The sequence below is a fragment of the Cuculus canorus genome, chromosome 27 (assembly GCF_017976375.1).
Source record: "Cuculus canorus isolate bCucCan1 chromosome 27, bCucCan1.pri, whole genome shotgun sequence".
NCBI lineage: Eukaryota > Metazoa > Chordata > Aves > Cuculiformes > Cuculidae > Cuculus > Cuculus canorus.
Window position 1 is genome coordinate 2,327,249 of NC_071427.1, and position 27,690 is coordinate 2,354,938.

The following is a 27,690-nucleotide window of genomic DNA, read 5'->3' on the forward strand; positions in this document are numbered from 1 at the left end:
CGGCCGGAGCAGGAAGGAGCCGCATACGGGGCCTCGGCGAGAGCAGCTCCCGCGGGGCGGCCACAGCCTCCTCCGCCCGCACGGCTCGGCCCGGCCCGCCTCGGCCCCTCCGCTCCCCCGCAACGCTCGGTACGAGGGGCTCCCCGGACCCCATTTGGCAGGGGGATGGAGGTGGGGGGGGCGGAAAAGGGAGGGGGACATGGGGGTCCTGGGGGGATCTGCGGGCAGGGGGAGCTCGGGGGGGGCAGCCCCCGCGCTTTGCCCCCTCCCCCCCCCCCGGCTTGCATGCGTTGTGCGTGGGAAAGGGGGGTTCGCGGGGGGGGGGGGGGTCGGGGGGGAAGGGCGCAGCGGGGTGGGGGGGCACTGAGTGGGGGCGCGCGCCGCGGGGGGTTGTGGGAGTTGTAGTCCGCGCGCCCCCTCGCACCTGCGGTGCGAGGGGGCGCGCGGACTACAACTCCCACAACCCCCCGCGCGTGTCAAGTTAAGGGGGGTGGGCGGGGTTAGCGGGCGGAGCCAATCGCGGGCTTGAGGCGGGAGGGGTGCGGGGTGGTGGCCCAGGGCGGGCGCGGCGGGGCCTGCGCTGCTCTCCCCCCCCCCCCCAACCCCCCCCCTTCTCCGCCCGGCAGTGGCGGCGCCCGGGGGAAGGGGTGGGGTCGTGGCGCGCGGCCAGGGCTCCCTGCGGGCCCCGCGGCGGGGGGGGGGGGGGGGGGCGAGGGGAGAGGGGAGGGGGGGCTGGGTGGGGTCCGAGCGCTCCGCAAGGTCGCGGGGAAGGAGGGGGGGGAGGTTCGATTTGTGGTCCCCCCTCGGCCTTATCTCCCCCCTCCTCCCCCGTCCTTATCTGCCCCCGGCAGAGGGGTGAGGGGCGGCGCCGATAATCCCCCCCTCTCTGCCGGGGCAGCGGCCAAGGCCGGCGGGGGCTGGCGAGGGGGCAGCGCTGCCAGCCGTGACGCTGCCTCGGCCGCCCCGGCTCTGCCTTCAGGGGAGCTCGGCCTTGCTTCTCCCCTCTCCTTTGCCTTTTCCCCTTCCCTTTTCCTCGTGCCTTTGCTTTTTTCCCTTCCCTTTCCTCCACCAACACCTTTGCCTTTTTGCCTTCCCCTTTCTTCCCTTTCCCTTTGCCTCTTTCCCTTCCTTTTTCCTGACACCTTCGCCTCTTTCCCTTTTCCCAGCAATTTGCCTCTTTCCCTTCCCTTTTCCCGGCACCTTTGCCTCTTTCCCTTCCCTTTTCCCGGCGCCTTTGCCTCTTTCCCTTCCCTTTTCCCAGCACCTTTGCCTCTTTTCCCTTCCCTTTCCCGGCGCCTTTGCCTCTTTCCCTTCCCTTTTCCCGGCGCCTTTGCCTCTTTTCCCTTCCCCTTCCTGGCGCCTTTGCCTCCTTCCCTTTCCTTCCCCTTCCCGCTTCCTGGTTCCTTTGCCTCTTTCCCTTTCCTCCCCCAGCACCTTTGCTTTCTCTTCTCTTTCCCAATGTCTCTGCTTTTCCACTCTTCCAGCACTGTGGCCTTTTCCTCTTTCCCCTTCCCTTTTCCCGGCACCTTTTCCTCTTTCTCTTTCCTTTCCCAGCACCTTTGCCTTTTCCCTTCCTTTCTCCTCTCTTTCCCGGCACCTTTGCCTTTCTTCTCTCTTTCCCAGCACCTTTGCCTTTTCCCTTCCTTTCTTCTCTCTTTCCCGGCACCTTTGCCTTTTCCCTTCCTTTCTCCTCTCTTTCCTGGCACCTTTGCTTTTCCGCTTTCCCCAGCACCTTGGCCTTTTCCCTTTCCTTCCCAGCACCTTGGCCTTCCCCGTCGTTGGGGTGGTGGGTTGGGGATGGAGCCTTCAGGGGCTGCGCCGAGCTCCTGAGGTAGAACCGAAGGTGACACCGGCTTCTCCGGAGCCCTGTGTCCATGGCAGGAGACCCAGTCACGGGCAGATCGCGGTGGTTCCCTCTGAAGGCAGAGGCTCGCCACTCTCGCCGCCTGCGGGAAGGCTCCATTGCCTGAGTTGTTTCCATAGGGCAGGAAAAGCTCTCAGAGCTGGAGGATGCCAGGAGTTCTGCTCCACACACCAATCTGAAAGCTTTTCTTCCCAGACCTTTGAAATCCCGGCGTTCCCGTGTTGAAAGCGCCCGTTCCCGTACGTGCCTGCTCGTACCTCGCCCCTGTCCTCACAGCCCCTCTCGCTCAACAGTTTCGGCTCAAGGACTCTCGCTGAGAGTTTGCTGCTGGTCCCAGTTCGAGATTATCCCCATTCCCTGCGCTCTTAATGGTTCCAGCTATCGAAACCATGACTTACATCACAAGGGCTTTATAGACACGGAGAGAGAAGGGCTCGGCCTGGACGAATTTACGACCTAATGAGGGTTGGAGTTGTGCGCAGCAGAGCTAAAAGGTCATCTCATCGTCTTAAGTGTTGGATGTTGGGTTTTTATTTTTTTTGAAGGAAATGTGTTATTTCTAAATCTTTCTGCTGGAAATTGCAGTCTGGGGATGCTTCTGGAGGCTGGTTGGGAAGACAAGGGGCTGGCTTAGCTCTGCGGCTTTGCTGGAGATGTCGAACTTTGGGAAAAGAAAAAGAGAGACGGGGAGAAACTGAGCAGTTTATTCAAGAGGAGCCATTCTCATTTAATATTCATTCTGGCCCCTGTTTAGGCTTGTTCTGGTGAAAGAGGGAGTGAAGAGGCGCAACCCAAACACGGATGAGATGGTGGGATTTTTTCCACCAAGCCTTAATTGCGTTGGTAACTCAGGGGAGGGGTTTGCAGGGCGAGAGCTCTTAATAAACTTGGTGGTGAATGAAAGCGGCTTGTCGTTTTCTGCTGATCTGCAACTTTGATTACACCTTTATTATTTATTTTCTACTCATCTCTGCACCGTTTTGCACTGTGGTAGTGGCTTGGTGATGATTTTTAGCTCTTTCTTGGGTTTAATCAGGAATTCTGCCTTGCAGAGGTGCTGGGCCGGCCACATCCAGGCAGAATTCATTTGACTTTGTGACTTTTAAAGCAGGATTGAATATTACAGTTGTTTTCCCCATGTGAGAATCGGGATGTTGGCACGGGACATAAATCAGGGAAGAAATTCCTGCTTCTGTCGAGGCGCTGCGAGGGTTTGGTTGCTGACCTGTCTCACTCCAAGCCATTTGGAGGATAAAGCACTGCCGAGTGCTGGGTTTAACTCTGCAGAACCGAGTTCCCTGCAGTTGCCCAGCCTAAAAACTGGGGGGGCTGTGAAATTCCTGGTCTTGTATTTGAGACAGAGCCCCCTGAGCGCTTGAGATCCGTGGTTTAATCTTAATTAAAACGGACACTTGAAGGGTTTTTCGCTGTCTCAGGGTGCTGTGTTCATTGCAGAAGACTTCCGTGGTGAACAATTGGAGTCCTGCTCGTTATCTTGCGTAGTTGGAGCAATAAACAGTTGCTCTTAACTATGCTCTCAACCAGCCTTAACCTCAAATTTGAAGAGACTGGTTGCAATCTGTAATTAAAAGTCTTTTGACGAGGAAAGGGAGAAAGGCAGTCGGTTTCTTGGATGAAAGGAGGCGTTTGTACCCAGTCCCATGACCCTTTGATCCAACCCGGCGCACGTTTGTGCTGTGTGTCCAGCCCGATACCTGTGCCTGGAGCATCCCTCCAGTCGCGGAGAAGCTCCGGTGGGACGTCGGAGCGGGAGTAAACGAGGTCAGATAAGCGTCGGGATCCTCTGCAAGTATCCAGGGACAATTGTTTCTCACCCAGCTCCCTGGCAGTATCGTCTTCCCTCCGCATAGTTTCAGTTTCCCTGCCTCCCCGGTGTCATTGCTGGCTCCTGTCACGGAGTCCGGATGCGACTTTCGTGGTGCAAATGGAGCAGGAGTCGTTCTGCGCCTTGGTGTGGGGCTCCTTCCTTCTTCAGCGACCAGGGCTGTCTGAGGGACTTGTAAATCTTCCTGTGAGATTTCGGGCTGCAGGTGGAAAGGAACCATAGGGATCAGCGTCCTCTCTGGATGCAATGAGGTGCAAGAAACTGGAAACTGGTGCGAGCTGCCTGTGGCTGCAGGTGGGAGCCAAGGCCGTGTCGGTAGGATGAGCCGCGGATCTCCCTGGCAATCAGTAGTTTTCCAACACTGTTGCTTCACCTGCTCCTTAAAAAAAATGCATACAGCCGGGTTGTCCGGAGTGGAATCTCCCTGACGACAGCTTTGCTGTCTCAAATAGCTCTTTCTGATCTCTTTAAAGCTGGCTACGGATCCGTGCATCCTCCTAGGGTGCAGGGGCCTGGGCAGAAACGCATAGCGCCGATGGCTTTGCCTGGGAAGCGTTAGAACCTTCAGGACCATTTTCCTCCCACTTTCCACCCGCTTTCCATCCCTGCGGTTCCACAGTGCCCATCTGCCGCTCCCTGTTGCGGGAAGGACTGCTGCCCTGCTTCTCTCACAGCAGAGGATGCTCCCAAGCATCCCAGTGCCGCATTTTAACTCCCTCTTGCCTGCTGATGTGCACCCGGTTTCCTTCCTGGTTCATGCACCTACTTATTTCCCACTGGCAAACTGGAAACCAGTAAGTAGATGTCTTTTTTTTTTATTGCTTGCTTGAGCGCCTGCCCGACGCAGAGCTGGGAGGAGGACTTGTAGCTACAGGTTGCTGCTCTCTCGTTAGTCGGAGCCTCTTGCCCCAACAGGCAGAGTACACGCGGTACCGGTTCAGCGTTCCCTCCCTCCCTCCGTCCCCGCGTCACCCGGCCGTTCGCCGAGGAGGTTTGGAAAAGACCTTCATGGCCCGACACCGTTGCCGGGGATGAAGCGTATGGCATGCTTGCGCTCGGGATTCGCTTTTGCACGTCGCGTGGAGTCGAGAACGGCGAGGCGAGCTGTCTGTTTATCCACAAACTAGGAATTACATAAGGGACTGCCCTGCCCGGTACGCTTTGCTTTGTCGGTAAACTCCAATTTGAGTCCTATTCTTTATTTTTCCTCCCTTTTTCTTTTTTGCCCCCCCATCTCTTCCTGGCGTGGAAACAACGACAGGTCCTTGAGGTGCCGTTGGAGGCAATTAGGTTAATGCTGGACCTCGGACATGGAACGCTGAAGGCCGGGAGCGCGGGGCAGGAAGTGTCAGGCTTGTCGGAAGGGGAGGGCGTAGAGGCTGCCGAGGGGGAATCTGTGAGATGGCTGCGGGGTGGGATTGCTCAAGGGGGGAGCGGGGCTGGAGAGCTGGAAAAGGCTGGGTGCTGGTGGGGAGAGGCTGTAGGAATGAGGGGATTTGGGATCTAAGTGGTTTTTCTGGCTCTCTTGGTTTAAGGAGATGGAGAGAAGCGGTGACAGCGTAGGGGAAAAGCGTTGCGTCCCTCCTTGGCTTTTCTTTGGGAACGCACTGGGGACTTGGGGGGGATTTTGGCCACGGTGGGGAGGATGGGGTTTGGCTTCTTGCTGGTCTACAGTCACCAAAGGGGAGGAGGCTGTGAAAATAGGACCTGCAGAAGCTCTCCTCTTCATGGAGTGGCTGGGAGGTGCTGCCGGCTCTCCCCGTGGGAGCTGCCGCTGGCACCGCAGCCCCGGCTCAGCCCTCCTGTTTGACCGAGGACTGATGCCGTTGGTGGCTTCCTGACCAATCTTGAGTCGCTCCTTTCATTGAAAGGGCCAAATTTTGCCTTTTTGAACCACTGGCAGCTTCTTTCTGCGTGGATCTTGGTGCTTCCAGGCTTATGGGGCTTCGTGTTGAAAAAGAAACCTCCCCTTTCCACGTGAGCTGTGCTCCCAGGCGAGGGCTGCTCCTTCAGCCGGGATAGAAACACGGCGAGTTGCGTAGTTTGGGGTTATTTTTCCCATTCCACTCACAGTTCAGAGGCTTTCCCGAGGATTGAGGAGAACGAGGGGCTGAATACCAAGGGCCTGGTTCTGCAGGATCTCCCGAAAGCCCTGCTGTGGTTTTTGCAGGAGCTGTGTGTGGGAGAGAACCCGTCGGAGGGCTGCGGCAAGAGGCGTGTGGGCACACTTGGGCTTGGCCTTTTGAAGAGTTGATTTCAGCAGGAAAACAAGCAGCTTCCATGAATGCAAGGGTGGCCGGGCTGCCCGGCCCTGCAAGCCGTGCTGGGATGTTTTCAGCAGGCGGAGGGCTGCGTGCGTAGGCTGCAGCAGCGGCAGCTCGGCTGAGGAGAGGAGGGAGCCTGGGAGCAGCTCGCGGGCAGCTTTGCTGGGGTGAAGGTGGGTTTGGAGCAGGGTTTGAGGTCATGCGCTGCCTCCTTGGTGGATGGTGCCTCTTTTCTTCCCAGTGTTGAGAAATTCCTCTTATCTAGGGTCATGAAGATGCTTCGAGGGCTGGAGCACCCCCTGCACGAGGACAGGGTGGGAGAGTTGGGGTTGTTCAGTCTGGAGAAGAGAAGGCTCCAAGGAGACCTTAGAGCAGCTTCCAGTGCTGAAAGGGGCTCCAGGAAAGCCAGGGAGGGGCTCTGGATCAGGGAGGGCAGGGAGAGGATGAGGGGGAAGGGTTTTCATCTGAAAGAGGGGAGATTGAGATGAGATTTTAGGAAGAAATGTTTTGCTGTGAGGGTGGAGAGGCCCTGGAACAGGTTGCCCAGAGCAGTGGTGGCTGCCCCATCCCTGGAGGGGTTCCAGGCCAGCTTGGATGGGGCTTGGAGCAACTGGATCCGGTGGGGGGTGTCCCTGCCCATGGCACAGGGTGGGACTGGATGGGCTTTGAGGTCCCTTTCAACCCAAACCACTCCATGATTCTATGATCCAGTGGCCGGCTGTGGAACCGGGACCATCACGTTGAGAAACCGTGAGATAGAGCGATGGTGTTGGTGGGCTTCTAGTACAAAAGTAAACCCCTGCAGATGCCAAAGCTCGAGAGACTTGCACTGGCTTTGGGTCTGTGACTGCACAGGCTTGAACCGAGGTGCATTCCTGCTGGATTAAATACGGGCTCTGATGACAAAGGGGAAAATTGGCAAGGAGGTCTGGGCGGAGGAACCAGTTCAAGCTCACCTTGCAACACAAGAGGAGTTTTGGTGCGTCCTGGCCGGTGCTGTCGGTGGCAGAAAGGACTGTGTGTTGATGGGCGCAGGGCTGTTTTGGAGGGGTGACAGATTGGGGAGGCATCTGCCACTTTCGGATGTGCCATACCGGGTCCAGTGGAGGCTGGGTTGCGGTGACGTGGCAGGTGGGAGTGGACCACTGCCACCTCCTGGGTCTGAGTCGACTTCTGGTTTTTGACGGTAGTTGATGCTGCAGCGGAAGCCGAACTTCCCCGTGTGTTGCGCGAGGCTGTGCCGTGCCCTGGAAGGAGATCCCTTCCTAGTTATCGACGTTGGAAGGGACCTGCGGTGTCGCAGAATGTGACGTTTGGTCATCCCTCGTCTATTTTCTTAATTGTGGAAATGACCCACCAGCATCGTTAGGGATAGGGCTGTGCTGTGTATCTTCTCTGGGTGCCCTTAGGTTGAGGTGAAAGCCATAGGCTTGGGAGATTCCGAGTGCTTCTTGCCTGCCCAGGCACTCGGGATGTGTTGGGAATGAGCCCTGGGCGCTGCTGCCGTGACTTTCCCTTTGCTGGGTTTGGGTTAGTTCTGGTCAGCAGCGCCAACGCTCTCTGTGTTGTGGTTGTGCTTAGAGGCTGGAGTTTGGATCAAACTATGGAGCAGGGATGGGGCTGCTGAAGGGTCAGGTGGTCAGTCAGACCTTGGGTTTGGTGTTGGAGTGGTGGCCATGAGCCCTTGTCCTTTCGCTATCCGCGCAACTAGGGAAAAAACCCACCTGGCACATCCTTCTCTTCTGGACCAACGTGTGAAAAGCCCTTAAATTCAAGCAGTTTTGGAAAATGAAGAGCAATGAGCCCTGTTCTTCCTGCTGTGCTCCGTAGCCATGTCCCTCATGATTTTCTCCGGCATGATGAGGAATCCCAGACCTCCAGCATCTCCTTAGCAGCACCACAGAGACCAGCAGCACCCGGGTGGTTGTTACCGCCCTGCTCCATCCTGCTCGCTCCATCTCTTCTGGTACTGCTTCTTCTGCAACCTGCTGCTGCCGGCCGGATTGGGGAACCCGGTTCCAGGTTCTGGTTCCGGCTTGGCACAAGCGGTCACTGTTAAACCACTGAGGTGTCTCGGTGAAGTTGTCCTTCACTTCTTCCCGCTGCTCACACAGTGCGAAGCGGCAGGTTTGAATACCGAAAAGATGATGGATGGGTTGAGGTGTGACATTTCAAGTGGTCTCTTGGGGGAACCTTCAGTCTGCTGCCAGGGTTTGCCTCGGGTAACAGGAAGGTGTTGGAATTACCCCAAAACCTGCTTGTCCAGGACCTTGTGTCACCTCAGTGCGAGGTTCGGTGGGCCTTCCTTCGCAGCTGTTTGATATCCCAGCTGAAATACTGGCGTAAACTGGGCTTGGGACTTCTTCATCCAAATTCTTCCATGCAGCTCTTCCAGCCTGATACAGATGCTCTGCCAAATATATCAGCCCTATGCAGGCTCGTCTGAATGAGCACAGGATGCAGCCGTTCCCGAGCGAGGAAATGGCTGGCTGGCGTCTGGGGGAGGGTTGTCCTTGCTCCACCGGCTCTGCAGATCTGCCCCTTTTGGCCAGCCCGAGGAGAGGAGAGCACCACAGCAGAGCCGGCTCTTGGCCCTGCTCCTACCTCAGAGGTGCTCTGCCCTGGAAGGAGATCATTTATTGTAATACGAAGGAAAAATCAAGGTTCTTTCTTACTTGTGGTCATTAAAGTTCCCGTGATGCTCATTGAGGGTCCAAGGGGTGTTCGATTGCAGCTCTCCATCCAAACTTCAATGGGAGCAATTACCGTCTACTCTTCCTACCAGAGTTCCCTTGGCAGCGGTTGCAGGATGTGGGATTCTCCTTTCCTGTCTGAACTTCCCTGCTGCTAAATCGTTGCGCGTCCTGCCCCAGAGACTGCTGTTTTACAATCGTAGAATAGTTTGGGTTGGAAGGGACCTTAAAGATCATCCAGTTCCACCCCCTGCCATGAACAGGGACACCTCCCACGACATCAGGTTGCTCCAAGGCTCATCCAACCTGGCCTTGGACACCTCCAGGGATGGGGCAGCCACCACAACTTCTCTGGACAACCTGTTCCAGGGCCTCCCCACGCTCATGGTGAAAAAATAATTCCTTATATCAAGCCTAAATTAGGTGTTCCTGCCCTGTTGATGTGGCTCATAAAGGGCTTTGGCTCCTCAAAGAGGAGGGATGTGGGATGGATCTGTCCTGACAGATGTATCTGCAGGTTTTGGGGTAGATTTCCTTCTACTTTGGGCAGCTGCTTTTTATGACACAGTCCTAGAACGAGGGTTATTCCGTGCTGGAGCTGCCCAGGCACATGTTTCTAGACAGCAGGGAGAGGCAAACCTCCCTGGCAGGTTGGACTTGGCAGCAGCAAGGAAAACCCTGGCTGTTTTGCTTACCTGATAGCGGTGCGAGTTCATCGAGTTGGACCGAAACGAAGGGTGGGTGCTGGAACTCAAAGCTCAGTCCAACCTGTGAAAGCATCAACGCTTTGTTGTTTGAGGCACTGAAGGAGGATGCTTGGAATCTTCGAAATGATCAGAGCAAATCAACCACTGCGCTCTGAGGGACCTACGGAGTGGTGGTTTGATCTGCTTGTGTGACCAGGAGCCCAGTGCCAACGGAATCCTCATGATGTGGTTGGTCTTATTCCTCAACGGAGCCTTTGTGTTGTGGATCCAGTGCTTGGAGCTGCAGTAATGGAGCCCCCACATTGAGAGCTAGAGCGCTGGGGAATAAGGTCATGGAATCATGGAACAGTTTGGGTTGGAAGGGACCTTAAAGTCCACCCAGTTTCAACCCTCCGCCACGGGCAGGGACACCTCCCACTGGATCAGGGGCTCCAAGCCCCATCCAACCTGGCCTGGAACCCCTCCAGGGATGGGGCAGCCACCACTGCTCTGGGCAACCTGGAGTTGCCCCACCCTCACAGCAAAACATTTCTCCTTCAGATCTCATCTCAATCTCCCCTCTTTCAGCTGCAAACTGTTCCCCCTCATCCTGTCCTGCACTCCCTGATCCAGAGCACCTCCCCAGCTTTGTTGGAGCCCCTTTCAGCGCTTGAGGCTGCTCTAAGACGCTTCTTATCGGTGCCTTTAGAGAGGGCTTTGCAGGGGCTGGAGGGGATGTCCGTCCCAGAACATAGAGCCATATTGTCTGCAGGGAGACCACAGATATTTGCAGGCTGCTCGTTCTGCTCTGATCTCCTCACTTCAAGAGTTGTGTGATCTTGGTCATGCCATACGTGTCCTCTGTTGTTTTAGGCCAGATGCGATGTCTGGTAGAGATACAAGGGGCAATGAAGCTGGTGAAAGGGCTGGAGAACAAGCCCTGTGAGAAGCTGCTGAGGGACCTGGGGCTGTTTAGCCTGGAGAAAAGGAGGCTGAGGGGAGGCCTCATCACGCTCTACAACTGCCTGAAAGGAGGTTGTGGTGAGGTGGGTGCTGGGCTCTTCTCCCAAGTAACAAGCGATGGGATGAGAGGAAATGGCGTCGAGTTGTACCAGGGAAGGTTTAGATTGGACATCACGAACAATTCCTTCATGGAAAGGGTTCTCAGGCACTGGAATGGCTGCCCAGGGAGGTGGTGGAGTCGCCATCCCTGGAAGCGTTTAAAGACGAGTAGATGAGGTGCTCAGGGATGGTTTGGTAGTAGACAGGTACGGTTGGCCTCAATGATCTCAAAGGTCTTTTCCAACCAAACAATTTGATGATTCTAAGAAAGCTTGGATTCGCCGTTTGTCCATGCTGGCTTGGTTACCTGCTAAATACATAAGATTTCTTCCCATTGCATTATTGAGAAAATAGATTTATTTTTGTCCAGCATGGTTTTATTTTGTCTTAGTTTTCCCCTACGATGCAGTTTGCTTCTGTTGATGTGCAGGGTCTTCCTCTCAAGAACACGCAGGTCCACATAATTCAGATAGTTTGGCACTGAACTGCCGACAGCGCATTCCTTTTGGAGAGCAGTTGAATTTTAATAGCACCATAGAGTGGTTTGAAATAAGGACTTCTCCCAAGCAGGCAAAACACCCTTCTCTGTTTCCTCCTGCCTCCCAGATTCCCACCTTGTTGGCTTTGTGCTCCTGCGTGCTAGGTGTGTTTCCCGAGGCCTCGGCATAGTTTAGGGTGGATCCTGGGCAGGAGGAGACCTGCTTGGGCTTGTCCTTGAGATGTTGCAGAGCTTGGTGTCAGCAGAGATGACTGCTCACGCTCCAAGTGGCCGGAGAGCTGTGGGATCCAAGCTTGCAGATGTGTCCCTGCAGCTGGAAGAAGGGGAGAACGGAGATAGTCGCTCCCTAAATGTAAAGCGAAAAGGCAAAGACTTGTGTTGTACGACCCATAATTGGGGTGAGCTGTTTGTAGGGGGAAAATGCCCATTTTTCCACTTGGCGGTGAGGGCTGGGATAACGTTTGAGTGTTGGGTAGCGAATCACTAACTTTATTTTTAAGATACAACATCATTATTGTAATAATTCCACTGCGGAGTCTGCCCTGATGCTGCCATGAGGGCATTGCCTCTGTGAAACTGGGCACAACGACTCATATTCCTCACTCCTTGGGCTCCTTGAGCTGCAAGAAACCAAATAACCCTCATGCCATTGCCCAAAATGCAGTTATTCCCAAGAAACCTTGCGTTTGGGCTTGTAGCAGTGCCCTAAAGCCATTTTGCTTCGTGCTGGGTGGAAAAGGCACTGAGAATTTTCCCATTCTGCCCTGAGCGCGTTGCTCAAGTTTCTCATCGGTGCTGCTGGAGTGGGTGGCATCTCTGTGGAGAGGGGAGCCCTGCCTCCGTAAAGCCGTTTGGGACCTCTTACGGGTGAAGGACACGATGTTACCGTCTCTCTGGATGGGATTTAGCTCTTCCACAGGCGTAGAACACGCTGTTACCGTCTCTCTAGGTGGGATTTAGCTCTTCCGCAGGCGTAGAACACGCTGTTACCGTCTCTCTAGATGGGATTTAGCTCTTCCGCAGGCGTAGAACACGCTGTTACCGTCTCTCTGGATGGGATTTAGCTCTTCCACCCGATACCTGCTCACTCCAGAGGCCTCCGAAGCTTCTCAGGTTCCTCTGTTCGCCCAATGAAGCTTTAAAACCAGGCAAAGAAGCCAAAGGAATAAAACCCCAGTGAGGTTCTGTGAAAAGTAGTAATTAAGCTGTGTTTTGTCAGCACTTTTGGTTGCTATCCCATCTTAATGTGGTCGTCTCATTTGAATGTAAATGTCAAATTCCAAAGCTCCTGGAGGAAAGGGATTGGGTGACATCCCGAGGTGAGCGAAGAGCCAGCGGAGAGGTTTCGGTTAACGCTGTCTTCTGCTCTTTTGCAGTTCAGCTGGTAGGGCTGGAAGGAGCGAGTTGAGAACGTGAGCGTAGGAAAAGGACCTTTTAGCGTTGAGTCCAGTCGGCCTTGGATGTGGAAGAGCTGGGATTGCGGCGAGCAGCGTCTCGGCGAGGCAGCGAGCTTCCCTTGCTTTCTAGGTGTTCAGCAGCACTTCTTGCACCAAAAAAATGCTGGGTTTTTCCATCTGGAATGGGGTTGGGTTTGTGTCAGGAGCCGAGTGGGGGCTGAAGCTGAGTTGCGTTGGGACTTGGACAACGCAGAGCGGTCTCGGCACCGACGAGAGTAGCGCTAGCTGAGCAATTAGAGATGTTCATCCTGTACGCCAGGCTTATAAATAAGATTTGTAAATAAATTCCAGAGCTCCGGTAGTGTTGTGAGCTCTGTCTTCCAAATGGGCTGTATTTTGCATTGGCGGTGCCCCCTCAGCTGCTACAAATCCTATTCGAGTGCGATTGCCGAACTTCCCAAGCGCGGCAGCTTTGGGGTGAAATGTGGCATCTTTGGAGCCTGGCAGAGCCACGCAGTCTGCGACAACAAGGGCAGAATTCCTTGTTGGCGTCTGGGGGCGCAGAGGGAGAAAAGAGCTGCCGGGGAAATTGAGGTCAGTAGTTGAAACTCCGTCTTGGTGGCCCGTTCAGACCTGATTCTTGCCAAGGAGAGGACTCGCTGGTGGTTGTGCCAGCAGCTTTTGTCGCTTGTAACCTGGCCGGTAAGACCTTTCCAAGCGGATTTGACCCATTATTCTGTGGTTGCTTTGCATCCTGTCCTTGCTCCTCCCGCAGGCGGGCGATGGGGTGGGTGGTTTTAAACCCATGAAGGTGGAAAACTCCTGTTACTGATCCTTTGAGCTGCCCAGCCATGCGTCGGAGTTTAATTCTCCAGCCCTTCAGCCTCCTGGAAAAGGGAATAGTGTGGGATTTTTAAGGGCTGAGCCTCTGGCCATAGAGCCGAAGTCATTCTTGGGGGGCTCAGCGCAACCCATTCAGCCCCTCGATGTTCTCGGCCGCTGCAGATGAGGGACACAAAGGGCGTGTTGTGCGAGGAGAAAGAGCTGCAAAGTTGTACAACTTTCCCTGCCAGCCCTCGGCAGTCTCATGACCCTGCAGCCGTTCCCACACTGTCCGGCCGAGTGTCCCAGCCCTCTGGCCGAGGGGGGGTGACCTTGCCAGCCCAGCCTGACTTGCTCCCCCAGGCCCCCTTGGTCCCCAGAGTCCGGCACCGTGGCTGACAAAGCCCACTTGTGTGGGTGACGGCGCTTGGCTTCCCAGAAGACCATTGCCCGAAGCTCCAAAATGCTTCACGCAGCTCAAATTCTCTTTCGAGGAGGGGGGGAAAAGGCTTTGTAAAGCATCTGATCTAAAGGGGAAAGGCTCTAATGTCGTTTTTCAAGGTCAGGAGGCTTTGGGGGTTGGGCAGAGGTATCGAAGACGCTTTTCTGGGAAGCAGCTTGTGGTGGTGGCTTGGATTAAGAGATTTTGGGGAGCGTTGGGGTTGCCTTGGTGGGAATGGGGTAGACGGTGCGGAAGCCTTCCCGAACTGTAGCCAAGCAGCTCAGGAGGTTGGGATGGGGTTCCTTGGACCTTCGGGGGCACAGAGATGCGGTGACCTTGCCCAAGGTCACACCTGAAGCCGGTGCCCAACTTTGGAATGATGTTGTCTTTCCTGGTCCCCAGGCTGCACTCGGCCACCAGCCAGCCTCTTCCTTCCCAACCAGGACTTTTGATCTTAAATAACCTATAAAATACAACTTTTAGCCCAAACCTTGCCTCTGCGGGAGCCCGGGAGGCACCTCTGGAGCTGCTGCCCTTGCTCTGGGCGTTGCGGGGATGCTGCTTTGCCTCCACGCTTGGCCATCGTGGCAGGACTTGGACCAGCTGCCCTGCGCGTCCGTAGTTCTTCTCTCCCCATCACCATGTAAGGAGCTTGAGGCTGATTTGGACATCATTATCGTTTAATATAATGGTTTAATATCAAGGGCTTGCTTCAGATCGGGGTTTCCCAGACTCAGAACCACCTTCTCCTCCTCTGTTTTGTCTGGATAAAACAAGAAGGTGCAGAAATTCCTTTTTCCCTGATGTGAATGAAGCTTTAAGATGTGAAGAACCACTGAGAGACCTGCTCGCCACCCCGAATCGGGGTGGGTGCACGTGTCGGGAAGCGAGTGGTGTTTTGCAACCTGGTTTGCCAGCTCCCCCGTTCTAGAACGCCGTGCTGGGAGTTGTTTCCTGCATAATCACTTCAATTTGGGATGAGCTCCTGAGTCATCCACCCCCCTGTGTCCCGCGGGGCAACCCACATCCCGCCGTGCCTCAGTTTCCCCATCTGTAAATGGGGGATTTTTACACGTAGGCTTCTGCCAAGGTGTTTTATCAACCACGACGTTTGTGTCTGGATTTACTGTGGGTTGTGTTGGCGCCTGGGGATCCTGGTGCTTGGGGTGGGAGGGCCTATATATTGCTTTATGGACCAGTGGCAGCTCTACTGCAAGGAGTATGTGGTTTTACTGCTTGAGAGAGAGAGGAGGCAAGCGTTATTCCTGATTTTTGGGATCAGACTGGGCTTGGGACCAGTTAGGGCAGGTGAAGCAGGGCAGGTTTTGCTCTTGCCCGTGTTTGGTCTCTGCTCCCGGCAAAGGGTGTCTCTTCGGAGCAGAGCCACTCGGCTCGCTTTAGCTTTTCAGTCATTGAATACAGGATGTGTTTAAAGGCAAGTGGATCCATTCCGGTTGTGTTAGCGCATCAGGAGGCACTGGCTGACTTGCCAAAGCAACTTTCGGCACTGGAAAGAGCTGCTGCCCTCTCGAAGCCTTTCTGAGTTAGGAGGGCTGTGCCAGGACGGCTGCTGGTGCTTCGGGAGAGCAGTGTCCTCCTCTCCTTTCCTCCTCGGCCACCGCAGGGGCTCCTGTTCCTGGGGAGGGTGCAGTAGGGCCATTGGGTTTCCGTCTTGGAGCTGGGTCCGCTGTGGGAGCGGGCTGGGGGTTGGCGCTCCCTTCCTCCTCCTGCACAGCGGAGCCCTCACACGCTGAGCTCATTGCTGTGTCCTTCCCAAAGGACGCTCCCTGGCAGCACTCTGCCTGCACCCGTGAGCGTCTCTGCAGACCCTGCGAACCCGGGAATGAGCGATAGGAATGGTTTTCATAGAATCATGGAATGGGTTGGGTTGGAAGGGATCTCAAAGCCCATCCAGTCCCACCCTCTGCTATGGACAGGGACACCTCCCACTGGATCAGGGGCTCCAAGCCCCATCCAACCTGGCCTGGAACATCTCCACCACTGCTCTGGGCAATCTGTTCCAGGGCCTCCCCACCCTCACAGCAAAACATTTCTTCCTAAGATCTCATCTCAATCTCCCCTCTTTCAGCTGAAAACCATTCCGCCTCATTCTGTCACTGCACTCCTTGATAAGGAGCCCTTCCTCAGCTTTCCTTTCCTATTTTCCCAGTGTGACCATGATTGTATCAGGAGTTTGGTTGGGCAGAGCGAGGCAGATTGACCGGAAGTGGTGGGATTGGGACTGGAGTCCACTGGGGAGGCTCAAGGTTCTCCATCCAGTCCAGCACCAGGCACACCTTGGCCATCCCTGGCCCAGATCCGTGCTAATTCAGCTCTTCTTCTAGACTCTATTTTGAGAACATCTGGGCTGTGTTCCTCCTCCTCCTCGGAGTGAAGGTAAGCGTGGATCCGTCCATGCTTTGGATGGTGGACTCGATGGTGTTGTGCAGAGGACGCGCAAGCCGATAGCCAACGCTTGCTGCAGAGCACGCTGGCATCGGCCAACGGGTACCTGCTCCGCGTTGGGAGTTTGCCCACGCAACACGATGCCTCTGAGCCGCCGAGACCTCCCGTGACTCATTGCGCTTTCCTTCTCTCCTAGCCTTTTGCCTCGAAGATGGCGGGTGGCGTGGACGGCCCCATAGGGATCCCGTTCCCGGATCACAGCAGCGACATCCTCAGCAGTTTGAATGAGCAGCGAAACAACGGGCTGTTGTGCGACGTGGTCATCTTGGTGGAAGGCCAGGAGTTCCCCACCCACCGCTCCGTCCTGGCGGCGTGCAGCCAGTACTTCAAGAAGCTCTTCACCTCAGGGTTAGTGGTGGACCAGCAAAACGTGTATGAGATAGACTTTGTGAGTGCGGACGCCTTGTCGGCTCTGCTGGAGTTCGCTTACACCGCGACCCTTACTGTCAGCACTTCGAACGTCAATGACATCCTTAACGCCGCCACACTGCTGGAGATCCCAGCGGTAAGGGATGTTTGCACGGATCTCCTGGACAGTAAGATTCTGGTCAAAACTGACCAGATGGATACAGTAGATCAAATTGATCAAAGGAACCATCTCAGAGCAAAAGAGTACCTGGAGTTCTTCCAGAGCAACCCCGTCAACGGCCACCAAGGCAGCTTTCCGTGGACCAACACAGAGTTGAGAGACCTTCAGAAACTGAAATTCCGAGTCAAAGAGGAGGAGGAGGAGGTGGACTGCAATGGCACAGACTTCTTCTCGCAAGCCCCCCTAAACGAAAGACCAAAGGCGAATGACTGTGATCCTGACAGCAACCCAGCCATGTGGCTGGTCAAAGAAGAGGAGGAGGAGGCAGCTCCTGGCTCCTTGTTTTCACCTTCTCAGAACGGACATTACAGCAGCCGTGGCCTGGCCACGCCGGGAGAAGAGGAGGGGACCCCAGGGGTTCCTCTGGACCAGCAGGAAGCCGGCGACTCCCCCAGCTTCGTTCCTGCTGGAGCGGAGACAGAAGATGATGCGAGGGAGGTGGATGGCTTGGCTGCTAGCGCCCTGCTGCAGCAGATGATGAATTCCGTGGGGAGACAGCAGCTCGGGGAGGATGACCGTAAGGATGACGATGGGGTCATGGATTATTACTTGAAGTATTTCAGCAGTTCAAACGAGGGTGATGTCTATCCGTCCTGGTCCCAGAAAGTGGAGAAGAAGATCAGGGCAAAAGCATTCCAAAAGTGCCCCATCTGCGAGAAGGTGATTCAGGGGGCCGGCAAGCTGCCGCGCCACATCCGCACCCACACCGGCGAGAAGCCCTACGAGTGCGACATCTGCAAAGTCCGATTCACCAGGTAAGGAGCAGGCGGACGCTGAGGAGAAGGGGCTGTCATCCAAAACTGGCTCTTGGCTCTCCCCTGGGGGCTGGTCTGGTGCAATTTTATCTTGCCTGCTTGACTGATTTCCATCTTGTTGGGCGGGTTGGATACAAAAGCTGGAGTTTTCCAGGGAGACTAGAATATAGGGATCTGACTCTTGAGGTGTCTCCAGGGGTTTGCCTTGATCACAGAATCACACAGAATCACAAGGTTGGAAAGGACCCATTGGATCATCGAGTCCAACCATTCCTAACACTCCCTAAACCATGTCCCTGAGCACTTCATCCACCCGTTCCTTAAACACCTCCAGGGAAGGCGACTCGACCCCCTCCCTGGGCAGCTGTTCCAGTGCCCCATGACTCTTACTGTGAAGAATTTTTTTCTGATATCCAACCTGAACCTCCCCTGACGGAGCTTCAGGCCATTCCCCCTTGTCCTGTCCCCTGTCCCTTGGGAGAAGAGCCCAACTCCCTCCTCTCCACAACCTCCTTTCAGGCAGTTGTAGAGAGCAATAAGGTCTCCCCTCAGCCTCCTCTTCTCCAGGCTAAACAACCCCAGCTCTCTCAGCCACTCCTCGTCAGACGTTCTCCAGCCCCTCACCAGCTTCGTTGCTCTTCTCTGGACACACTCCAGAGCCTCAACATCCTTCTTGTGGTGAGGGGCCCAGAACTGAACACAGTATTCGAGGTGCGGTCTCACCAGTGCAGAGTACAGAGGGAGAATCCCCTCCCTGGACCTGCTGGTGACCCCATTTCTGATCCAAGCCAAGATGCCGTTGGCCTTCTTGGCCACCTGGGCACACTGCTGGCTCATGGTCAGCCGCTGTCAACCAGCACCCCCAGGTCCTTCTCTTCCGTACAGCTCTCCAGCCATTCTTCCCCCAGTCTGTAGCGCTGCAGTTGATATCCAGTCCCACACCATCCTGGAGTCCCGAATTGCTGAGCTGTGCTGGAAACCTGGCCGGGCCGAGGCTTCCGTGGAGGCTGAATGACGTGGTTGATGAAACGGAGCTGCAGCCCTCGGTATTTCCATTGTGGAGCTCAGGGTTGAGGCGTGAGCTGGAGACTTGTTTGAGTCAGTGGGGTGACCAGAGCGCTGGTGCTTGGGTTAGGAAGAGGCTGGACCCCACACCGCTCATGTTCTCTCTCAGTGAACTGTGACGGGTGAGCAGTGGCCCCCCCGGAACAACTCGTAAACCCCAGGGCCTCGGTTCAGCATTCCGGGGGCGTTTGCCTGGGCGCTATTTCCAATCAGGGTTCCTTTACTCCTTCCCTCTGCTGCGGGAACGCTGAAGAAAGGGGATATTGTTTGGATTCCTCCGGTTCACTTGAGTCCACGCGTTGCAGCGCTGCCTCCTCTAACTGGTCTCTGTGGTTTTGGTGGCCAAGCTGGGCTTGGGGTCCCACTCCATTCCCCCCAAGTGACCGCATGGGCTTTGTGGCGGAGGAACTGGAGCACTCCTGATGGAGTAGAATCATAGAATCATACCATCACCAGGTTGGAAAAGACCTCTTGGATCATCGAGTCCAACCATTCCTATCTGCCACTAAACCGTGGCCCTGAGCACCTAATCTACCTGTCTTTTAAATCCCTCCAGGGATGGAGACTCCACCACCTCCCAGGACATCCTGGCCTCGCCAGTGCCAACGGCCGCTCTTCGTAGCATTATTGAATAGTTTGGGTTGGAAGAGACCTTAAAGATCATCCAGTTCCAACCCCCCTGCCATGGGCAGGGACATCCCACTGGACTGCCCGAGGAATCTTCCTGGGAGTCTTTTCCTTGGAGGAGAACCCATGGGGTTGCTCCCCACCACAGGGACGGGGCAGGTGGCTGCTGCGTGAAGCCGATGGAGCTGAGTGGTGGGCAGGAGGCCGCGTCCTGCCCCGTGGCCGCACCCAACCCCGCACCAGAGAGCTGAGGAATGCAGATAATGGCAGGGGCAAGGTGCCAGCCGTCTGCCGCTCCCCCAGCACGGCCACGCGGCACCTCCCTGCCGGATCTGCCCCACGTGTGCCGGGGGGCCCTGGGGGCTGCACCCACACCCCTGCGCCCAATCCTGTCCAATCCAATCCAATTCCAAGGTCCGTTTGCCCATTGTGTGAGGGGGTCCCCACCTGGATTTCTCTCCCCTGGAAGGAGAGTTAAGGGGAATGTGGGGCTTTTTTGGATGTCAGTGGGGCAATGCCACCTCATCATCGCTTCCCCATCTCGCCCTCCTCCTGTGGGGTTCGGATGGAGACCTGCTCTGGCGTTGCAGAGAATGGGGTGGAAGCTCTGTCTTCCACCGCCTATAAACGAGGCTCTTTCATAATAAACCAGAGCTATTTTCCAGCCAAAATACATCCCCCACATTCTTCCCACAGCTGGCGTTTGGGCACAAAGAAGCCTGGATGGGGATAGGGAGCTGGGCTCAGCCTCGCTGTGCCCCTAAGCATGTCATGCCCCATAGTTTGGCCATTCCGGATGGTCTTTCTCACCCCACAGCAGCTGTCGAGCTCAGCTCAGGTGTTTACACCACTCGTAGAGAGTCTCGCTAAATCTCAGCAGGTTCCCAGCTCCCTCTGCCCTTGCCTGGGGTGCTTCAGCCCCATCCCCTTAACTCAGAGCATCCTAAACCCGAGCTGCCAGCCCGGCATTTCTGCTCTGGGCTCTTTTCCCCAGTGGGGTCCACGAGTTGCTTTTTTCTGCTTCCCACACCCCCAAATCCTTCACCTTGGGAGGATCCTAGCGTGAAAACGGGCACAGCTCTGCCCCAGCTCTCCATCATCCCTTTTTCCCCCCAAATTTTATTCTTTTGCTTTCCTTCCCCTCCTTCCCAGCGGGTGATGGTGCATCACCTGAAGACAAATCTTTTCCCTGCGCTGTTAAAAACAGAGCCTCAGCGTGGGGAGCAGCAGTCCCTGCTCCGGCAGGAGCTTTCGGGGTGAGGGCAGGACAAGCCGGGGCTGTTTGGCCCAGGGTGGGTGTTTTCCTGCCACCCCCATCACCGGGTGGGGCTCAAAACCATCAGTTGAAGCTGATTTTTACTCCCTTGTGCTTCCTGGTTCCTCTGTGTTCGCAGGGGCAGGCGTTGGAATCCGCTTCGGAAAGAAGGGCAGCGTGGTTTTATGAAACTTCTGAGCCTTTATACAATTGTATTCATTATAAAAGTTCTTTTTTTAAAGCTGGTTTGATGCGCAGCTCTGTGTTTCAAGCAAGGCTTGTGCTCCCAGCTGCATTGGGATCTGCATTAAACCAGGAGGCGGTTGTGTCCTTGGTGTTTTCAACCCTTAAAGTTGGGGACTTTGGGGCCCTCGTGATGGCAGCATCTCCCTGCGGTGTGCCAAGGTCTGTCTTTGCCATGTGGAGGTCAGAGAGATGTCCGGATGGGGCCAAATCCGCTCGGCGAGAGGCGAGCGGTTGCCTTGCCCTCTGCCCAGATGGGGACGGGGCTCCTCGCTGCCCTGCCACGCGCTTCGTGCCTGATTCTTCTTCCTCCAGGAAGAAGGGAGACGCTGTGGCTCACGTGGCTGTGTTGGCCCCCAGCCCGGCTGCTGCAACTGCCCTCCCCTCGCTGCAGTGAGCTGCGGCTGCGCCGGCCCCGTACCACGCAACGCTCGGCCCCGTATCCATGCTCGGCCCCGTACTGGGTGATGCTCAGCCCCTCATCCATATTTGGCCCTGGGTCCATGCTCAGCCTCATATCGGGCAATGCTTGACCTCGGACCGATGCTCGACCTCAGACCGATGCTCAGCCCTGGATGGGGCGGTGATTGATCTGTATTGGGTGATGCTCGACCCCGTATCGATGCTCAGCCCCGTTTTAGGTGATGGTTGACCCCATCACCGATGCTCAGCCCTGTACTTGGGTGATGTACTTTAGTTCCATAACAAATGTTCAGCCCTGTTCTGGGCCCCTCGCTCCAAGAAGGATGTTGAGGCTCTGGAGTGTGTCCAGAGAAGAGCAACGGAGCTGGTGAGGGGCTGGAGAACAAGGGTTATGAGGAGCAGCTGAGAGAGCTGGGGTTGTTTAGCCTGGAGAAGAGGAGGCTGAGGGGAGACCTTATTGCTCTCTACAACTGCCTGAAAGGAGGTAGTGGAGAGGAGGGAGCTGGGCTCTTCTCCCAAGGGACAGAGGACAGGACAAGAGGGAATGGCCTGAAGCTGTGCCAGGGGAGGGTCAGACTGGACATCAGGAGAAAACTTTTCCCAGAAGGGTTCATCGGACACTGGCAGAGGCTGCCCAGGGAGGTGGTTCAGTCCCCATCCCTGGAGGGATTTAAAAGACAGGTAGACAGAGTGCTCAGGGACATGGTTTGGTGGCAGATAGGAAGGGTTGGACTCAATGATCCAAGCAGTCTTTTCCAACCCAGTAATTCTATGATTAACCCTGTACCAGGTGATGCTTTGCCTCATATCAGTCCTCAGCCCCATACTGGGTAACACATGGCCCCATATCAACCCCATATGGGTTGATGTTTAACACCATTACCAGTGCTGAGCCCTGTACCTGGGGGATATTTGGTCCCATACCCAATGTTCAGCTCCGTACTGTGTGATGCTTGGCCCCATATCAGTTCTTAGCCCTATACTGGGTCATGCTTGGTCCCGTACCCAATGCTCAGCCTTGTACCAGGCAACAATTGACTCCACACCAGGCAATCTTTGGCCCTGTACCAGTGTTCAGCCCCATACCGGGTGATGCTCAGCCTCGTATTGATGCTCAGCCCCATACCGGGTGATGCTCAGCCTCGTATCGATGCTCAGCCCCATACCAGGTGATGCTCAGCCTCGTATCGATGCTCAGCCCCATACCGGGTGATGCTCAGCCTCATATCGATGCTCAGCCCCATACCAGGTGATGCTCAGCCTCGTATCGATGCTCAGCCCCATACCGGGTGATGCTCAGCCTCGTATTGATGCTCAGCCCCATACCGGGTGATGCTCAGCCTCGTATCGATGCTCAGCCCCATACCGGGTGATGCTCAGTCTCATATCAATGCTCAGCCCCATACCAGGTGATGCTCAGCCTCGTATCGATGCTCAGCCCCATACCGGGTGATGCTCAGCCTCGTATCGATGCTCAGCCCCATACTGGGTGATGATCAGCCTCGTATCGATGCTCAGCCCCATACCGGGTGATTTTTGGCCCCGTCCTGATGCTCAGCTCTATACAGGGCGATGATTGACCCAGTGTTGATGCTCAGCTCCATACCAGTTGATGCTCAACCATATTTTGATGCTTGGCCCTGTACTGGATAATGCTCGGCCTCGTACTGATGCTCAGCCCTGTGCAGGATGATGGTTGACCCTGTACTGGGCAATGTTTGATCCCATACTGGGCTGCTCAACCCCATTAGCAGTTCTCAGCCCCACACTGGGTGATGCTTGGCCCCATACCAATGCTCAGCCTTGTACCCGGTGATGGTTGACCTCATACTGGGCAATGCTCATCCCAGTACCAGTTCTTGGCCCTGTACCAATACTCGGCCCTGTACCAGGTGGTGGTTGAACTCGTACTGGGCAATGCTCGGCCCTTTACCAGGTGTTGATGGACCCTGGACTGATGTCCAACCCCATACCCGGTGATGGTTGACCCTGTGTCAATGCTTGGCCCTGTATGACGTGATGGTTGACCCCCTACTGGGCAATGCTTGACCCTCTACCAATGTTCAGCCCCATACCAGGTGGTGATTGACCCTGTACTGATGTTTAGCCCCATTCCAGGCGACGGTTGACCCTATGCCAATGCTCAGCCCTATATCAGCTGATGCTTAGTGATCTACCAATGCTTGGCTCTGTACCAGGTGATGGTTGACCTTGTACGATGCTTGGCCCTCTTCCAGGTAGTGGTTGACCCTGTACCGATGCTTGGCCCTATTCTGGGCTATGATTGACCTTGTGCTGAGTGGTGGTTTACCCCGTGCCAATGCTTGGCCCCATTCTGGGCAATGGTTGACCCTGTACCAATGTTTGGCCCTATTCCAGGCTATGATTGACCTTGTGACGGGTGATGGTTGACCCTGTACCGATGCTTGGCCCCATTCTGGGCTATGATTGACCTTGTACCAGGCAATGGTTGACCCTGTACTGATGCTTGGCCCCATTCCGGGCTATGATTGACCTTGTACCAGGCAATGGTTGACCCATGCTTGGCCCCTTGGGCGATGGTTCACCTTGTACCAGGTGATGGTTGAGCCTGTACTGATGTTCAGCCCCACACCGGGCAATGCTTGGCCCCGTTCCGGGCGATGGTTGATGCTGTACTGATGCTTGGCCCCATTCCAGGTGTTGGTTGAACTTATACCAGGCGATGCTCAGTCATGTACCAGGCAATGGTTGATTCCGTACTGATGTTCAACCCCGCACCGGGCAATGCTTGGCCCTATTCTGGGTGATGGTTGACCCTGTACTGATGCTTGGCCCCATTCCGGGCTATGGTTGTCCTTGGAATGGGCGATGGTTGACCCTGTACCAACGTTTGGCCCTATTCTGGGTGATGGTTGACCCTGTACTGATGCTTGGCCCCATTCTGGGCTTTGGTTGTCCTTGGAACGGGCGATGGTTGACCCTGTACCAATGCTTGGCCGTATTCTGGGTGAAGGTTGACCCTATAGTGATGTTCAACCCCACACTGGGCAACGCTTGGCCCCATTCTGGGTAATGGTTGACCCTGTGCTGATGCTTGGCCTCATTCTGGGCTATGATTGACCTTGTGCCAGGTGACGGTTGACCCTGCACCGATGCTTGGCCCCATTCCGTGCTGTGATTGACCTTGTACTGGGTGATGGTTGATCCTGTACCGATGCTTGGCCCCATTCTGGGCTATGGTTGACCTTGTACTGGGTGATGGTTGACCCTGTAGCAATGTTTGGCCCCATCCTGGGTGATGGTTTGCCTTGTAGCAGGCGATGATTGACCCTGTACTGATGCTTGGCCTCATTCCGGGCCATGATTGACCTTATGCCGGGTGATGGTTGGCCCTGTACCATGTTTGGCCCCATTCTGGGCTATGGTTGACCTTGTACCAATGCTTGGCCCCATTCCGGGTGATGATTGACCTTGTACTGGGCTGATGGTTGACCCTGTGGTGGGGGGTGGTTGACCCTGAACTGATGCTTGGTCCCATTCTGGGTGATGGTTGACCTTGTACCAGGCGATGGTTGACCTTATACCAGGTAATGGTTGACCCTGAACTGATGTTTGGCCCTGTACTGGGTGATGGTTGACCCTGTATGATGTTTGGCCTCATTCTGGGTGATGGTTGACCTTGTACCAGGTGACGGTTGACCTTGTACCAGGCAATGGCTGACCTTGTACCAGGTGATGGCTCACCTTGTACCAGGTGACAGTTGGCCTTGTACCAGGCGATGGTTGGCTTTGTACCAGGCGATGGTTGACCTTGTACCAGGCGATGGTTGGCCTCGTACCAGGCGATGGTTGACCTCGTACCAGGCGATGGTTGACCTTGTACCAGGCGATGGTTGGCCTTGTACCAGGCGATGGTTGACCTCGTACCAGGCGATGGTTGACCTTGTACCAGGCGATGGTTGGCCTCATACCAGGCGATGGTTGACCTTGTACCAGGCGATGGTTGACCTTGTACCAGGCGATGGTTGGCCTCATACCAGGCGATGGTTGACCTTATACCAGGCGATGGTTGGCCTTGTACCAAGTGATGGTTGACCTTATACCAGGCGATGGTTGGCCTTGTACCAGGCGATGGTTGACCTCGTACCAGGCGATGGTTGACCTTGTACCAGGCAATGGTTGGCCTCATACCAGGCGATGGTTGACCTTGTACCAGGCAATGGTTGGCCTCGTACCAGGCGATGGTTGGCTTTTTACCAGGCGATGGTTGACCTTGTACCAGGTGATGATTGACCTTCTACCAGGCGATGGTTGGCTTTGTACCAGGTGGTGATTGACCTTGTACCAAGGGATGGTTGACCTTATACCAAGTGACGGTTGGCCTTATACCAGGTGGTGGTTGGCTTTGTACCAGGCGATGGTTGGCCTCGTACTAAGGGATGGTTGACCTTATACCAGGTAGTGGTTGACCTTGTACCAGGCGATGGTTGGCCTCGTACCAGGTGATGGTTGACCTTCTGCCAGGTGATGGTTGACCTGGTACCAGGTGATGGTTGGCCTCATACCAGGCGATGGTTGACCTTGTACCAGGTGGTGATTGACCTTCTACCAGGTGATGGTTGGCCTTCTACCGGGCGATGGTTGACCTTCTACCAGGCGATGGTTGACCTTCTACCAGGTGATGGTTGACCTTCTACCAGGCGATGGTTGACCTTCTACCAGGTGATGGTCGGCCTCGTACCAGGTGATGGTTGACCTTCTACCAGGTGATGGTCGGCCTTGTACCAGGCGATGGTTGACCTTCTACCAGGTGATGGTTGACCTTCTACCAGGTGATGGTTGACCTTCTACCAGGTGATGGTCGGCCTCGTACCAGGTGATGGTTGACCTTCTACCAGGTGATGGTCGGCCTTGTACCAGGTGATGGTTGATCTTCTACCAGGTGGTGATTGACCTTCTACCAGGTGATGGTTGGCCTTGTACCAGGTGATGGTTGATCTTCTACCAGGTGATGGTCGGCCTTGTACCAGGTGGTGATCGACCTTCTACCAAGCGATGGTTGACGCTGTGGCGGTGCTCAGCCCCACGCGGGGCGCAGGATGGCAGGCAGACCGCCGCCGCCGCCTGACCTGCCGCCCACCTTCTCGTCTCTCCCGCAGGCAGGACAAGCTGAAGGTCCACATGAGGAAGCACACGGGGGAGAAGCCCTACTTGTGCCAGCAATGCGGCGCCGCTTTCGCTCACAACTACGACTTGAAGAACCACATGCGCGTCCACACCGGCCTACGACCCTACCAGTGCGAAAGCTGCTTCAAGACTTTCGTCCGCTCTGACCACTTGCACAGGCACCTTAAAAAAGATGGATGCAACGGGATTCGCTCCCGACGGGGCCGGAAACCCCGAGTGAGAGATGCCGAAGGTTTACCGACCACCCCAACGGGGAATCCTGAAGATGGAAGCTTCCAAGCCGGTGGGGAGAGCCAAGAATCGGATGACACCTCGCAACGCAACGGCCCAGAGCAGCAGCACTTTGAGGATAACTCAAATACCGAAGCGTCGGGATTGAATGTAGCAGGAGGGTCGGCTGAGGGTAACACGCAAGGACTCTCCTAAACCAAAAAAAAAAAAGAAAAACACAAAACCACAGTGTCACAAAATCTAGTTAGTACTTTTCCTCCGGAATTTTTTTTTTTTGGTTGTTTTTTTTTTCGTTTTTTTCTCTCGAAAGATGTTTCCCTTTTTTTTTTTTTTAAAAAAGAAAAGCAGAAAAAAAAAACCGACAAAAAAAAAAGAGAAAAAAAAAAATTATATATATATATATAACGTTTCCAATCTTCCCATCGTAAGGTCCCCCCAGGATCCCTCCGTAGCCAAGGACTTTGCCTTGGAAAGGCAGATGCTAGGAAGCGAGGGGGTGAGGACGGAAAAAGTGGTTCTGTCGCATGGAAAAGAGCTTCCATGTAAATCCAAAGCTTTATTTTGTGTCCAAACACACGTTAAAAAAAAAAAAAACTTATTTCAGAGAGAGATCTATTTAAGGCAAAAAAAAAAAAAGAGTAAAAAAAATAGACCAAAAAAAAAAAAAAGAAATAAAAAAATCATAAAAAATAAGCGGTGGGGGTGGAAGGGCTCTTGGAATACGGTGCCTCGGGAGCGGGGACGGCCTCCCCGTCGCTGGGTCTTGGGACGTTGGAGCTCCAGCGGCGCGCGGGGAGGAGCGGTTGGGGGCTCCCAGAATGGAGGTGGTTCCTTCCAGGGAGATACGGGGGTATTTTTTAGTTTTTTTTTGGTCCTAAAGGGTCTGGGATCTTCCCAGCGGCCCCGTCGCAAAGCTGGGTTTGCCAGAGGGGACCTGAGGGGGTAGGTCGGGCTCGGAAATTGCCGGAAATTGCCTAAAATTGCCGAAAATTGCCTAATGACGTGAGTGGAAAAGTTAGGAGTTGAGCGGGAGTGGGATGCCAGGAGCTGGGGGCACCCGGCGCCAGGGGTATGGATGCACGGGAAGCCGTGGTGGGGTCGATGCTGTGGTGGTATCAATGACGTGGTGGTATCAACCCATGGTGGTATCGATGCTGTGGTGGTGTTGATGCCATGGTGGTGTTGGCACCATGGTGGTGTTGACACCATTGTAGTGTCTATGCCATGATGGTGTCTATGCCATGGTGGTGTCTATGCTATGATGGTGCCTATGCCATGGTGGTGTCTTTGCC

General features: G+C 55.2%; 1 protein-coding gene across 3 annotated transcripts; it reads left to right on the top strand.

The window, feature by feature from the left end:
- Positions 1 to 27,690, top strand: ZBTB7A (zinc finger and BTB domain containing 7A). 3 transcript variants are annotated; one of them, XM_054050321.1, is made up of 3 exons: positions 1 to 129; positions 16,178 to 17,385; positions 26,140 to 27,688. In XM_054050321.1, the coding sequence occupies exons 2-3, from the start codon at positions 16,193 to 16,195 to the stop codon at positions 26,591 to 26,593; spliced, it is 1,647 nt and encodes a 548-aa protein (XP_053906296.1). In that variant the 5' UTR covers positions 1 to 129; positions 16,178 to 16,192; the 3' UTR covers positions 26,594 to 27,688. The 3 variants fall into 3 exon arrangements, with proteins under 3 accessions (XP_053906296.1, XP_053906297.1, XP_053906298.1); XM_054050322.1 differs by lacking the exon at positions 1 to 129 and adding an exon at positions 4,725 to 4,864 and having other exon boundaries at positions 26,140 to 27,690; XM_054050323.1 differs by lacking the exon at positions 1 to 129 and adding an exon at positions 15,529 to 15,972 and having other exon boundaries at positions 26,140 to 27,690.